The sequence below is a fragment of the Geotrypetes seraphini genome, chromosome 17 (genome assembly GCF_902459505.1).
Source record: "Geotrypetes seraphini chromosome 17, aGeoSer1.1, whole genome shotgun sequence".
NCBI lineage: Eukaryota > Metazoa > Chordata > Amphibia > Gymnophiona > Dermophiidae > Geotrypetes > Geotrypetes seraphini.
Window position 1 is genome coordinate 3,615,944 of NC_047100.1, and position 15,506 is coordinate 3,631,449.

A 15,506-nucleotide genomic window follows, 5' to 3' on the forward strand; every position below is an offset into this window, starting at 1 on the left:
CGGTCTGTAAGCGCTGTTCTTTCAGCGGTGAATCATGCCTAACGGCGCCTAAGTCCCGCTCTGCCCCCTAACCACACCCACTTAGGTGTAAGGCGTCATTAGGTGTCCTGCTGTACACGCGTTGATGGTACCTGCACTGTAGATGCCTCCCTGCGCCCACTGTTTTTAACCAGTTTTAAATGACACGGTCAATTACTGCGCCAATTAAAACATGTTAGATAGTGGTAGGGAGCTTACTGCTGCCCAACTTATAACACCATGTATAGAACAGGGCCCTTGGTGCTTTCACGTCAAGTTCACATTATTCAGTTGTAATACATTAATCAGAATGAGCTAATTGGATAACACTTCCATGCCCTTTCCCTTCTCATGACATGCCTCTTCCTGAAAAAATTAAAAGCAAAGTAAACAGTGCACGATTGGCACATGATCACAGGCAAATTACTGCAAAATGCTTTAACACATTTTGCAGCAAGTCATTTTCCCACTTTAAATGCGTGTTAATGCTTAATGTGGTTTAGTAAAAGGGCATCTTAAGTTTGTACTCGAGGTAGTGGAAGGTTAAGTGACTTGCTCAAGGTTACAAAGAGCCGCAGTAACATTTGAACTGGACTTCCCTTTTTTTCACTTGCTGCTCTAACCATTACCTTGCTCCTTTACTCCTCACTGCCCACTCAGTCAGTGAAAATTTTACTGAGTTGTTTTGTGATCTCTGCTATTCATGGTCCCTGCTTTAAAGAGCTCTTTCGCCAGATGGTTCACCCCAAGTTCAAGAGGGGTTAAATCCTCTTGATGCAAATCTCACTGTTTTTCCTCTGTCCCTCATGCCTGCACTGTCTTGGTGTGTTTTGTGATGATGCTGACAGTGTTTGTGTTCCCCCAGAGTCTGTGGCATTGTTATCCCCTGGAACTATCCGCTCATGATGCTGGCGTGGAAAACAGCCGCCTGCCTGGCTGCTGGCAACACAGTTGTACTGAAGCCTGCTCAGGTGACTGATGCCATATCATACTTAGAAACAGTGAAGTAAAATTTTAGCAGAGGTAGCAAAATTAGTAGCAGAGATTTAAAAGCTGTTGCATGAACAGTCAGTCAGCATTCGGGGAATAATTCGTCATGATAAACTAAGGCCATCACAGGCCCTTTTGGTCACACCTTTTTCCTTCTCTCGACAATCTAATCTTGTCTGTGCCTGGTGCTTAGCCTTGATTTAGAGTGCTCTCATTACAAAGCTCTTTCTTTACCTCCAGGTGACTCCCCTCACAGCTCTGAAGTTTGCTGAGCTCTCTGTAAAAGCTGGATTTCCAAAGGGAGTCATCAACATCCTTCCTGGAGCAGGTGGGTGCTGGGATGGGCTGTCGATAGGAGTTTCTTCTACATTACTTACAAAACATAGGATAGCAGGTGGCAGATATGAGGATGGTCTCACAATTCAAAAGAGCTTAGGATAAGCCCAGAGGATCTCTGACGAAGAGGAAGGGATTGTAGAGCTCAGGAGTAGGTTAGGATGGGCAGACTGGATAGGCCGTATGGTCTTTATCTGCCATAAGCGTCTCTGTTTCTATGAAAGGGAATCTTGGCACAAGACTGAGGAAGTAGATAAGCCAATTTCTCAACAAGTGAATAATTTTGCAAGAATTACATGTTGTTTACCTTTCAGAGAAATTGGCTGTGAAAATGGTTAAGCAGATGTCAAAAATCTGCCAACAGCTTACTGAGAATGCAAAATCTCCATAGCACAATGTGGTTGAGAACAGGGAAAGTGAGATCAGTGGGGTCTGCACAGCCCAGCCTGGCTGCTTTTAAGGGCCCAAACATGTCGGTTTTGGTCCCGTAGGCTCTCTGATTGGACAGAGGCTTTCTGACCATCCTGACGTGAGGAAAATTGGCTTCACTGGATCTACTCCTGTTGGGAAACAGATCATGAAGAGGTAGGCCACTGGAATCCCTGTTCTTTCACTCTTAAAGTCTGGCTTGTGCTCGCTGTTTATGTGAATCTCTGTGGAATTTTCAAAGCTGTTTAGTCTCCAAGAGTTTCCTCTGATTGGATAGCAGTAGAAAGTTAGCATGAGATGCCATCATTCTCTGGTTTTAATGGGAATGTCTTGGGGGGGTGCACAAGGATCTTGTGAAGGAAGGCACTTGAGGGTGCACACTTCCTCATCCATATAAATGCATTAAAATTGAATACTTAAGTGCAGTGTATTGCAAATTGTGTGCCTCGATTGATTCCAGGTGTGCTGTAAGATGCTGGTGAGGAGGATAGGTGCCAGCACCCGCTGACTGCTTACAGTGATATGCCTCCGCAGTGAGAGGCACGTCCTGTAGTCATTCAGCCTGCGCCTGCGCCTCTGCTCCTTCTTCTCATCTCTCCTTCTGTAGCATCTCTCCCCATTGGCGGTAATAGGAGGCTCAGGACCACGGCTGGAGGACATCTGTGCATACGCAGATGTTGATGTGATGACATCACACATGCGCATGATGTCATCACGTCAATGTCCGCACATTTCTGGGTGCCCTCCAGCTGCAGCCCCGAGATCAGTGTGCCGCAGCTTAGAAAGTTCTGCATAAGTGCATAAGCACAGTAAGGGTTATTCTGTAAGGATGTATGTAAGTGGCATAGAGCACAGATGCAAGAGGGCGGATCATAGGCATGCCTGCCAGTTACATGTGTAGTATAGAATAGTAGGAAAGATCACAACAAAGTAGGATAAATACTTAGTATCTGGATGATCGAAAAGGTTCATTGGAAAACATATAGGGCCCTGGTTCTCTAAAGGTTGCCGATCTCGGCAGCTGCCTAAGAAGCAGCCACCAATCGAGCGTCAATCACACATCGGCGTACTTTAGGAAATCGCGCCTTTTTTTCCTAAGAGACGCCATAAATGTAGGCCAGCATTTTACAGATCTACTGTATATTTAAGGCATCTGTCTTGCACCTACAGAGACGCATAGGGACGCTCATGAACGCCCAAGGCCACTTCCGGTGGAATCCACGCCGCCAGCCTTGGGCATTGGTAGGCATGCCTAGACATCTCCGTAGACACAGGTCAAACGTCTATATTATAGGCATCGTTCGTGGTATGGATTTGGTTTTTTTAAAATGCACGTCCAAATTGGCTGGTAGGACGTCTACTACTACCTACAATTGGGACACTATTAGTAGAATCAGCCCCACAGTCTCAAATGAAGGTAAAAAGTGTAACCAGACCAGACTCTATTGAACCAGAAGGTACAGTCTCAAATGTGGATAAAAATGGAGGCTAACCGGACTCCACAGGGCCCATGTTTTGGCAGATTATGCCTTCTTCAGGCGTCCGATTGTATAACGATCAAAGCATATGCATTTGAGGTTGCTGTTGCAAACATGATCACGCATTAGCATTACATAGAATAGTATACATTACGCATGCCCTTGCTGCGGTTATGCGCTTGCCATTATACTGGGTCTGTGGCTGTTGTAGCTTCAGGTGATTCAGGCCAGCAGCGTGCCGGATTTTAAAAGGAAATGGGATACACATGTTGGATCTCTAGGGGGGTAAAAATGTAGATGGGATACACATGTGGTATCTCTAGGGGGGTAAATTCAAGGGGGTGGGGTTGTTAGAGTGGGCAGACTTGATGGGCTATGGCCCTTTTCTGCCGTCATCTTCTATGTTTCTGTGTTTCAGGCCACGAAGCTCTCTTTCATGCTGTATTTGTGCAAGTGCATGGATTTGATTGTGTCTTCTTTAATTGCAAATTAGCCTAATGGGGAAATGAGTGTTTAACGAGAGCCACGTGTACTCTCTGACCTTGACCGGCGCTGACGTGAGGATCTGTCTGTTTACTCCTGTCTGCAGTTTTTAATTGTGGACAAATGTGGATTTAATATAAACCATCACAGTCTTTAGCCTAATCTGATATGGGCTGTGTAGCAAATGTCACCATTTTAATGGCTTCTGAATGGGCTCAGAGCGACATTAATAAGGTCCTTAAGGGTCCGTCTGTAAGTGTCCTAAAAATGAGGTGGTGCACTCATCCAGTCCAGTCTTAATTGGCTCTTCTCTTGGTTTTGTTAAACACAGAGCAATCACACAGAAAATCCAGTAGTACCACATTCTTCCTTCTCATCCACTTTCATTTGTCTCCTCCGTCTTTTCAGCTGTGCAGTGAGCAATGTGAAGAAGGTCTCCCTGGAGCTGGGGGGAAAATCTCCCCTCATCATCTTCAGAGACTGTGACCTGGACAAGGCCTTGCGAATGGTACGCATGTGTGACACAATTATGAAACCGAGCTGCAAAGAGAGCATCAGTCTCTTTCGCCGAATGTATTAGGGATCTATATGTGTTTGAAACTGCATGAAAAATAACAAAAACATTTCACTTCTTGTTTTGTGAAATTTTCACCAAACCCTGAAATTCTGTTTCTTTCCTGTGTTATGAAGAGTGCGCATCTTTAGCGAATGGCCATGACCTGCCCACGCCCCCTATTCAATTGCACATGAATCTTTATAGAATAGCGCTTAGCAAAATGCATTGATCCAATACCAATTGTTGCCCATTATTGGTGCTAATTGGCTCGTTAGCCAGTTTTGTTGTGTGCGCATCTCAGAATAGAATTTTTTGTGCATGTAAATTTAAGCACTGTTTATAAAATCTGAGAATATTTGCGAAGGTATGTACCATTGGGAAAGAGTGTAAGGTCTTCACAAAGAATGCTTTACATTTTCCAATAGTGTATACTGTTTCAGAAGACTTCACACTAAGCGATATTGCTCCCAAGACAAAAAAAAACCCCAAAACTGAACCAAACAAAAATTCCCATAGATGACATGGGAAACTAAAGAAACAAATCTGGGGGCTGTACATCCCAAAAATGCTATGTCTAAAATTATTTTGATGACCCAAAGAACTGCTCAGGAGAGGTCTGATAAGGAACGAAAATAGTTTGGATAATGAAATTTATTGAAAGCTTCTGTACCGCTACTAATGACTGGGGAGTCAATTCCCAACGTTTTACATGAGATTCTGTGAAGGTGTTACAATTCATGAGCTCCAGTAATGGTGTTACAATATATGAGCTTCAACAAAGGTGTTGCAATACAAAGTTAGTGTTTTCTAAGGTGGTTTTCAATACAGACACATTTATGCTACTGTTGATCATGATGGTAAGAGCAGTGCCAATCTGTACTGATCGCTCTGAACTGGAGCGATAACTCACCTGACATGGGGCCGTCACCTAAGAACTCTCTTTTCTTTTAGGGAATGAGTGCAGTGTTCTTCAACAAGGGTGAGAACTGCATTGCAGCTGGCCGTCTCTTTGTGGAAGACTCCATCCATGATGAGTTTGTGCAGAAAGTGGTGAGTATTGAGAATTTTGCTAACACGCTGCGCTTAATGGCAAACCTGTGGCTCATTGCTCAACTTCCTGCTGTGTTCGTGGCGCCGAGCCCAGAGCAGAGCTGCATTCATAGTGGAACCTCTCTTGGCCAGTGAGCATCAGGGCAGAGTACTTTAAGTAATGTTCTAGGACTGATTGAGGGGTTAGGGCTGAGGCCAAATGGCAGTGCAAATCCACTCCCTCAGGACTCTCCTTTCATCCAATAAGTCAGTCCAGGCCAGAAGATTTCCTTAAACTTGAATGATACAGAAGAAACTTAGGTCAACTTCTCAATATCAATTATTTGCAACTACTAATAAAATGCAGGTAATTTCCAACGCTTATGGTATTTAGAAAGATAAAAAGGTGTAATAGTCATGTTAGTCCACCTTTAAAAGGTGATAAATTGAAATGAAAGACTAAATATATTTTTGATTAGCCTTTGAAGGCAATACCTTCTTCTTCTTAATTAATATCAGCAGATAGACAGCTAAGTCCCTCTGGAAAATCTGTCTTTGCTTACACCGACGATATTCAACTTCTGCACCGCATCCAAACGCAAAGCATCAGTGAGCTTCAGTAAACTAGACACAATTAGTGACTGGCTTGCAGAAAACATACTTTCTCTGATCATTGACAAAAGTAAAGCTCTCTCATTTTCAGCAAGAAAAAATGAATCTCTGAAGATCAAATTGTATCCAATTAAGTTCAGCTCAGCCATAATGCTATTAGGTGTTATCCTTGATGATAAACTTTCCTTTGACCAACAAAGTTCTTCTTTAAGCTTAAAATGATCCGTTCCTTGCATTCTCTCCTGGACATCAAATCTCATCCATTCATTAGTGATCTCACTGTAACACACTTTACCAAGGTATCACTCAAAAGGCAATCGGAAGGCTACAAATCATACAAAATACGGCGGTTAAAATGATCTACAAGGCTAAAAAAATATGATCACTTCTCTTAAAAAATGCTCATCGGTTGCCAGTAACACACCCTATAACATTTAAAACATTATTCCTTACGTTTAAGTTACAATCCGTTCACTCTCCAGTTTTTATTGGTAGATTGACACCTTATACTACCTGAAGGTTGCTTGAATTGACCCAACAATTTCTTCTTACAGTACCTCCTGTAATACCCTCTTTTCAGTTGTTGCGTCATCCTTGTGGAACTCCCTCCCTATCATCCTAAGACAAGAACACTGTACCTCCAAGTTTAAATCACACCTTCTATTCCAAGATGCTTTCAACGTTTCAAGCAATTCTTTTTCCTTAGAATCTCTCTCCTCCTTGGTGCCCTTCCTCACGTTCTACCTACCCTCCTGGTTTATCCCTCTCCTCTATCCTTTTATTTTTATGATGTATCCTTCTCCCATTTTTCCTTTTTGTTTCTTGTGACATCTGTTGTCGTTTTAGATTACGTTCATCTCCCCTTTGTTATTTTTACTTACTTAAACTTTTGTACAAAAGTTGTTGTTTTTTTTCTTTTATGTATACCGCTTAGGCTTTTGGTGGTATATCAAATGCAATAAACTTGAAATGATATCTCACAGGTGGAAGACGTGATGAAAATGAAAATTGGGGACCCATTGGACCGGTCGACGGACCATGGACCTCAGAACCACAAAGCTCATTTGGACAAACTTCTTGAGTACTGCCAGGCAGGAGTAAAGGAAGGGGCAACGCTGGTCTATGGGGGTAAACAGGTTCCACGACCAGGTATGCACAAGCATGTAGGTCAACCATGTGTATCATCCTTGATTCCATAAAACTAGATCCCCCCCCTTTCAGAGTGAACGCTGATCCCTTCAGTCCTTCGAATTTTCATCTGGGTCCTGATGAATAAAGTAGTGAGGCGGCTTGAAAAATTGTTCCTACCGCATAGGGACTGTCTCGTGAATGTTTTAATGTACAGTGCTGTGTACGTCTAGCAGCACTATAGAAATGATAAGTAGTAATGGGAAGAACAGTTTATGCAGGTGTAGGTAGGTCTGGAAGCTTGCAGGGCTCAGAAAAGGGACAACAAAGCACATATAAGTGGCCCATAAGGTGGCATATCGTATATAAAGGATTTTGCTGCTAGAAGGTGCATATTCAACTAACAAAGAACCTGGTTAAATGCTGCAAGTCTGACTGTCACACCTCTTCCTTCTCTTGCAACATAAGGGTTCTTGTCTGGCATCAAGAAGATGTCCTCTGTCCATTTTACGGCAGACACCATCCCTCCATAAGACTTCCTCTCTGTGTGTGAGAACTTCTCCCATCTTCCCATGAGCCCCCTCCTTGTATGTGAGCTCTTTCCCCATCAGTCCTCCTTCCATGTGAGCTCTTCCTCCATCTTCCCATGAAAACCTTATATGTGTGAGCTTTTTCCCCATTTTCCCATGAGTCCTCCTCCATGTGTGTGAGCTCTTTCCCCATTGGTCTGCCCTCTGTGTGGGCTCTTCCTCCATCTTCCCATGAGGCTCTCTTCCCAAATGTGTGAGCTTTTCTACCATTTTCCCAAGACTCCACTTTCCTGTGAACGATCTTTTCCCTCATCAAACTTCCATCCATATGAGCTCTTCCCTCATCTTTTCTTGAGACACCCCCCCTCCCTCTGTGTGTGAGCTCTTCTTCTATCTTCTCTTAATTTGGGTACAGAGGATGGGAAAGGGGACCAAGGAAATGGGTGGAGTGAGGATGGGGCTGTGGGTGGTCTTCACAAATATGGTAACCCTAGTCCTACAGAGCTTGTTTGTCCCTCACTATTGAAGATTTGATAATGAAACAGCACATCCTACTGGCAGGACTGTATATGGAAGACTCCCACTCTGCTTAGAGGGAACAGCAGGACTCAGCCTAGATTCAATACATGCAGCTAAAATGTTGAACGCATTCATGTCTTTTCAGGGTTTTTCTTTGAGCCAACAGTATTCACTAATGTGGAAGACCATATGTTTATAGCTAAAGAGGAATCCTTTGGCCCTGTCATGATTATCTCCAGATTTAGTGATGGGTATGACAACCATTTTTCCTTCCTTTTTTTTGTTTTTGTTTTTACTGATGCTCAAGTAATCAAAAAAAATTTAGTTCTATCTGAACTTAGAAGGAAAAACTGACAGATCATCAGTTCATCTTGTTTGAGCTTCACATGTGCAGTGAATCAGCAACCACTGCTCCAAAGATGATGCTTGTCAGTGTATTGTGCTATACTGCAATCCTTCAGAATGGATTAGTGGGAAAACCTTGCAGAAGACATGGTCTTGGATTCCTGGCTCAGGCCTTCTGCATCCCAGAGAATCAGCTGGGGATGGGGTGCATCACAGCCTCTGTTGGGGATAGTGGAGGAGGTAGAGAGGACTCACCATCATTATGCAACAGTGACACCTAGTGGCAGAATCTACAGCGCATGGTTGCTGAGTATTGGAGGGCACCCTGGTGCATGGTTCTTAGTCAATGGCGATCATTATAATAACAGTATGTTAGGGGTAGTGGGGTATATAAAATGAAGGGAAATCATCCCCAGATGAAGATTATGTCATATACCCAACAAGGACTGATTCTGACTGAACTGGAAGCCTATAGAAGCAACAGGAAACTGCTAGACCATCCATTAAGCTGGAGCTTGTGAGAGAACCAAGGAGCAGCTGCAGTCAGACCCCCACAAACTAAAAGGAACAGCAGAGAGTACTTGTACCAGTGGGGTGATCATGATTGGTATGTGGCTTGAGGCTGGGGGAGCCAAGGGACCTGAAAGTGAATTGGTTGGGTGTAGAGCTGAAGGTTCACCTGAGATATATCTAATACCCTTGCACCGGCCCTGGACCCCCTTCCTCTGCCAGCTTCAGTCTGAAATCTCAGAACATGGAGCCTTGTGTGGCACATATTTAAGATTGAGGGCTAGCAGAAAAGGAAGAAGCTACAGGTAAGAGGCGCTAATGTCCTGCTGGAAGGGAGGGAAGTGAAAGAGACCTAATGTGCCAGTAGTACTCTGTATGGTGCAAGTGGCCCTAGGCAATGCAGTCACTGTGTCTAATGGGAAACCCAGCCCTGCTCAAAAGAGGATTTGGGAATGTGTCTTGGTAGACTTCTACTCAGTGTCGTAATAAGGGGGGAGGTCTGCCCCAGGGGCCATGTTGGTGGGGTGCCAACACCCTTCCTCTCTGCCCTGCCTCTTCCCATTCCTCCCCTTGCCCCGCGAGCAATAACTTTTAACGTGCTCCTTGCAACCTCGTTGTCTCTGCTGTTGACGTCAATTCCGGGTGCCGCACATAGGAAGTAACATAAGAACTGCCATCTCCAGATCAGACCTTCGGTCCATCAAGTCCGGCGATCTGCACACACGGAGGCCCAGCCAGGTGTACACCTGGCGTAATTTTAGTCACCCATATCCCTCTATGCCTCTCGTAAGGAGATGTGCATCTAGTTTGCTTTTAAATCCTAGAACGGTGGATTCCGCAATAATCTCATCAGCGGAAGAGGCGACGGGGTCATGAGGAGCACATTGAAGTTCTTGTTACTCATAGAGGTGAACAACTAGAGGTATGGGAGAAAGGATGGGAAGGGGGAGTGTGCGGCGATGAGGGTGGGGGAGGGGCGCTTCTCACCCTTGTTACACCACTGCTTCACCTGTACATACAAACGTGCATTAACAACAGTCAACTGCAGAGCTCCTATAGGTGAATGAAAGAGGCCTCTTTCCACCAGGACTGCAGGAAGTATTCTAATATTCAGAGGATGTAATAGCATGCACATGGTTAACAGTTGTGCAATACAACTGCTGACTTTGATTAAAAGTTTGGAGGTCATAAAGATCAGCTGTCAGTGAAAGGCCCAGAAAATATTCTCCAACTTTTCCTATGCTCTTCAGACAAGTCAAGAACCTGACAGTGAAATTTCACGTTGGCTGGGAAGGGTAGGATAACTTGAGAGTAAGCCAGCCCTTTCTCTTACAGGGATATTGATGGCGTGCTGAAACGAGCTAATGACACAGAGTTTGGCCTTGCCTCTGGAATCTTCACCCGGGACATTAACAAGGCCTTGTACGTAAGCGAGAAACTCCAAGCCGGCACCGTCTTTATCAACACATACAATAAAACTGATGTGGCGTGCCCTTTTGGAGGATTCAAGCAGTCCGGATTCGGAAAGGACTTAGGTATATATGCCAAGTGAATGCTTGAGTATTTCTCTACTGACACTGGATCTGCATATCAAGAGAGTAGGGCCAGTCCAGAATGAGGCTGCCAAAATTGTGAAGAGCCTTCAAGATTTAAGGATCTCTCTCTCTATCTGTCTGTCCTTTAGAGCAATCCTTTCCTGGCAGCTTACCTAGAAGCTGATGCTGAAAACCTAACACCTGAGGTGAAAGGGGTTAGCACATTTACATGCACATTATTGAGGGCAGAATGCCCAAAGGGTTAGAACACAGGTGTTAAGATTGCGCTATACTTTGCTGCAAATTGTACTGAAGTGCATTTAAATGGATGCAACTTAGTATTCCTTTCCAACGCTCAGAATAGAGAATGACAAGGGGATACATTTTTCCCTGTCCCTGCGGGTTTTTCTCCTGTCCTTGCCCCATTCCTGCAAGCTCCTTCCTCATCTGCACAAGCCTCAAACACTTTAAAATCATAAGTGTTTGAGGCTTGTGCGGTTAAGGCAGAGCTTACAGGAATGGGGCAGGAACAGGGGGACCAAACTCACGGGGACGGGACACGGGAAATTAAGTTCCTGCGGGGACGGGGACAGATTTGTCTCTGTGTCATTCTCTAGTGCAGAAGCAATGCATAAAAGCAAACGATGACCTTTAATGCCAAAAAGCTTAAGGGCAGCTCAGGGGTAGTGTTGAAGGTTTGTTGTCAATTTGTCACAATAAACTGTGGTTTTGTCTTTTGCAAGCGGAAGGAAGCTCGTGCGGGTTTTAATTGCTGAAAGTAAAAAGGAAGCACGCATGCGACTCTGAGCAAAGCCGAAAGTGAAAGCGTGCCGTGGTGCAGTGGCGTAGTAATGGGGGGGGTGATGCACATAAGTGCCATTTACCCCATTTTGGTGTTCAGCACCACCTTATGGCGCCCTGTGTAGAATTAGGGAGTCGAATCTCCTTTGGAGGGGGCAGACTGGCCCTGTGGTTCCTGCATAGAGGAACAGACTTAGCGCTGCCGATTCACCCAGCTGCGTTTACGTTTCAGGTGAAGAGGCCCTGAATGAATACCTGAAGACTAAAGCTGTCACCATTGAGTACTGAGAGAGGACAGGTCACAACGGAGCGAAGGAGCCTTCCACAGCCTAGCTACAAGGCTTTATGTTAAGAAACACAACTATTTCTTGCACTTTTTCCTCGACTAAAAATATGTATATTTTGTTGTCTTTCTGAAATGGAAAATATGGTGTTATGTTTCATTTAATAAGCCTTTTAGATGCAGTTTTCAACTCGGACACCTCGTGGCTGGCAGTTAAAATCAGAGGTGGCAGCACTGGGCACCAGAGTTGGAGTGAAACTATGTCCTATGGAGATCTATACCGGGGACTGTGTGGGTTACAAGATCATGAATCAAGATCCGATTAAAATGATCTGAAAACTTCAGGAAAGAAAGAAGAAGCTCTGCCACCCATAATTATTCTCCACCTCTTTTTGCATTTGATTGTCATTCTGTTAGGCTAGGTCCACAATAAATCCTCAAATGGAACACTTTTTCTTTTTTATAACTCACATTTTCTGCCTGTTTGTTCACAGCTTGAAAATTTCTGGTTTCAGTTTTGCAAGGATGTTCTTCTGTTTTGGGGTTTGTTTGTTTTTGTTAAATTCCCTATAAGTATCGAAGCAGTGGACACTCAGGTACAGGAGGTATTTTTCTGACCCTGGAGGGCTCCTAATCTGACTTTATACCTGAGGCAACAAAGGGTTAAGAGACTTGCCTAAGATCAGAAGGAGTTGGGGTAAAGGGATTCTTTTGCTGCTGCAGGTCACAGCTCTTCTCCATCCTCTGTGAATAAACTGCAGCAACCTTGGGCTGGCGAGTGGGGAGCTCAAGGAGATGAACTGGAATTTGCTCTGGTGGGGATTAGCAGAGTAATTCTGGTATTGGTTCAGAAGAGCATAAAGAAAGAATTTCTGTTTTTTTAAAATGGTTAATATTTTCTAGATGACACTGAGATTGCAACAGAGTAAACACTGCTGAGGGAGTTCAGTGCAAAAAGATGCCAAGTTATGGATCTGGGGGTCTGACAATGTAAAAGACAAAACATGGTGAGGAGGTGATGAGCTTTTCACCAGGACACAGACCTAGGAGTGATAGTAATGTCCAATAATTTGCAGATAGCAAAAGTCTGACAAGGCAGTAGCTGGAAAAGGGGATAGTGGAAAACATAGAGGGGTGACCACGTCTCTGAGAGTCTCCTCTAGAAAATAAGTCCAGTTCTGGAGGCCATATCTCCAACAGGATAGAGAAAGGTGGCCAAGACTCGAACACCAAACTGGTGCGAGGTCTGTACTCTTAAGTCATATGAGCGAAAGCTCAGGAATCTAATTGTACCCTAGAGGAGAGGCAGGGAAGTGTTGTCAAAAGTACTTAAACAGATGTGAAAGAAAAGTAAAAGTAATACAGAGACTACAGTTATCGTCACCTTCTATTTATAAATGACGTTCGACTGCTTGCTTTGGTGGGCAGAGGCTAAGATAGTCACATTTGCAGTGGATAGAGAGGAACCAAGTCAGCATTAGCACCTACAGTTTAGGGGGCCTCTGCCTCCCCCCATGCCCCCCTTAAACTGCACCAATGCTTTTTATGCCTTGATTATATAATACGGAATATCACTTTACAGAGCTCATCTCAGCAGAACCATCTAAATATTTTCTTCCAGCTCTTCAAATGTATCTACAGCTCCAGCCATAGGACCTCCACGTTACAAGATGAAAAGGTGCCTCCACGGTTACAAGAAGAAAGGACTGCAATAGTGTCCTCATGTTACTTCACTAAAAGCAGAAGTAGTTAGGCTTGTAGGATTTTGTTAGCGGTGAATTTAACTGTGATTAACACTGGATGAGACGCTTATGAGAGAGATATTTAGAGGCATTTTACTAAGCTGCATTAATCCTCCCCTCCCCCCCTTTTTTTACAAAACCGCGGAAGCAGTTATTAGCGCCTGCTGGTTCACTGAATGCTCTGCACTTCCCCTGATGCTCATAGGCACTCTAAGTGTCAGGAGCAGCGCAGAACATTCAGCGCATAGGCCTGTGGTTTCTGCGGTTTTGTAAAATGGGGGTGGGGTAAACGACTAATGTGTCGTTATCAGCGCAGTAAACAGTATCACAGGCCCAGGCTGATGTCTACTGTCCTAATGCAGGGTCTTTGTGGTACAAGTGCCGTCCGTGGTAGCTGCCTATTGCAAGAGTGAACCAGGTCTGGGTGTGACAGGGGAAGGAGGACCGCTCTTACCACAACCTCTGGCAACGCGTTCCAGACTAACTATTCTCTGAGTGAAAAAATATTTTCTCATATTGATTTTTAAAGTATTTTATTTGTTTATTTTAAAAATTTCTATACCATTTAAAACTAAACAGTTTATATCATTTACATACATAATTTTAAAACAAAAACATAATAAACATACAAACAATCCTCAGAAATCATATCTACAAAATACCATAGCTTGCGTAATAAAGATCATGAATAGTTCATCAACTCTGCCAGAGAGGAAAATTATTGGCTAGAGAAAGGCATCTACAAATAACTGCCCCTTTCCTGACATTTTTTGTATCTGACAATTTCGTATCTGACTTCGAGTGTCCCCTAGTCTTTGTCATTTTTGACGGAGCGAAAAATCGATCCACTTGTACCCGTTCTACTCCACTTAGGATTTTGTTGACTTCAATCCTATCTCCCCTTAACTGTTTCAGTCTTTCTTTATACGAGAGTTCCATCCCCTTTATCAACACTATTTTGGCTGTTCCAGCCCTCTGATCCCCCTCCTGATATTGTTCCGGTTGCAGGGAAAAACCCTGACCATAAATCCCAAGCTTTCCTCATCTCAACTCTGCCCCCCCCCCAGACCAGGGGTCACAATTGTAGGTTTGTACTGGCTGGGCAGCAGCTAAGCCCCTGTGCTACTGTCCACAGCTGCTCCAGGATCCAAAATGGCCAATATGACTTCTGTCATTTTACGGAACTACCATCCTAAAGAGCCAGCTGGCAACGGAAAAAATATGCACAAAACGACAGTTACAATCCAAAACAATGTAAGCTGTAAAAAGAGAGGCATTTGCAACCCTGAAAGACAACGGCAGGATTTTAATGTTATAGGTTACATGAGGGACAGGGGAGAAAGGGCTCTGGATGTTGGGTTCCATATAGGACTTTGTATGCGTATCTACCCAAAAAGGAGAAATCATTGCTGAGGGAGTCTAGTGGTCTTTCTGTTATTATAATCTAATTAATAAAAGGGTTCTTTTATTGAGCTGCATTAGGCACTGACACTGGAATATGCACAGGCATCCTGCCATAACTGCTACATCTGCATGTACTAACCATATGCTAAAAATATCTATATATTTTTCAGGGGACATGTCAGGGCAGAGATTGGGCATTCCTGCATGTAATAGTTATCAAGTTTCAAGTTGAGCATGCACTAACTGATTAGTTAAGGAGTACCACCTACCAAACGGGTGGTGGTCAGTGCTCACACAGTAATTTTTTTAAATGGCCACTTGCAAATAATAACATTAGCTCATGGTCATTAATACAGAAAATCAGCCATTTTACTGGTCTTAATACATGGGAAAGATCTGCTTATGGGCACGAATGGCCACTTTATGCTGCAGCCTAGTAAAAGGTCACAAAGTGATTATGTACTGTCTAATTTTCATGTGGTATTTTACACTTTATGTATTTTTATATTCTTTTTGTTCTTACTGAGATTATTGTAACTTTTCCTTCATTATCTTATGGGGTGTGTTCCCCCCCCCCCCAATTATTGTAAACTATATTATCCTGTTTTAGGATGTTATGTTGGTATAATATAAACATTCTTGCTGGCTAGGGGGTGGCTATCAGTAGGGCTCCTTCGGGTCAGGGGTTGAGTTCTTCCTGTCACTGCACCATGTGACCATTCATCACAGACTCTCTCTCCAGTGACATCATCCATCAGTGACATCATCACAGAGCTCA

General features: G+C 43.8%; 1 protein-coding gene across 4 annotated transcripts in view; it reads left to right on the forward strand.

Annotated features, from left to right (window-relative positions):
* ALDH1L1 (aldehyde dehydrogenase 1 family member L1) overlaps positions 1-12,054 on the forward strand; it is a 101,982-nt gene extending 89,928 nt beyond the window's left edge. For 3 of the 4 annotated variants that reach the window (XM_033926481.1, XM_033926482.1, XM_033926483.1), the window contains 9 exons: positions 884-989; positions 1,249-1,336; positions 1,836-1,929; positions 4,143-4,242; positions 5,242-5,340; positions 6,915-7,080; positions 8,254-8,359; positions 10,299-10,498; positions 11,532-12,054. In XM_033926481.1, coding sequence (XP_033782372.1) covers positions 884-989; positions 1,249-1,336; positions 1,836-1,929; positions 4,143-4,242; positions 5,242-5,340; positions 6,915-7,080; positions 8,254-8,359; positions 10,299-10,498; positions 11,532-11,587 — 1,015 coding nt within the window. In that variant the 3' untranslated portion in view covers positions 11,588-12,054. Of the gene's footprint in view, positions 1-883; positions 990-1,248; positions 1,337-1,835; positions 1,930-4,142; positions 4,243-5,241; positions 5,341-6,914; positions 7,081-8,253; positions 8,360-10,298; positions 10,499-11,531 lie in introns of those variants that run through there. The other variant, XM_033926484.1, reaches the window with a different exon arrangement.
* The last annotated feature ends 3,452 nt before the right edge of the window (positions 12,055-15,506 follow it).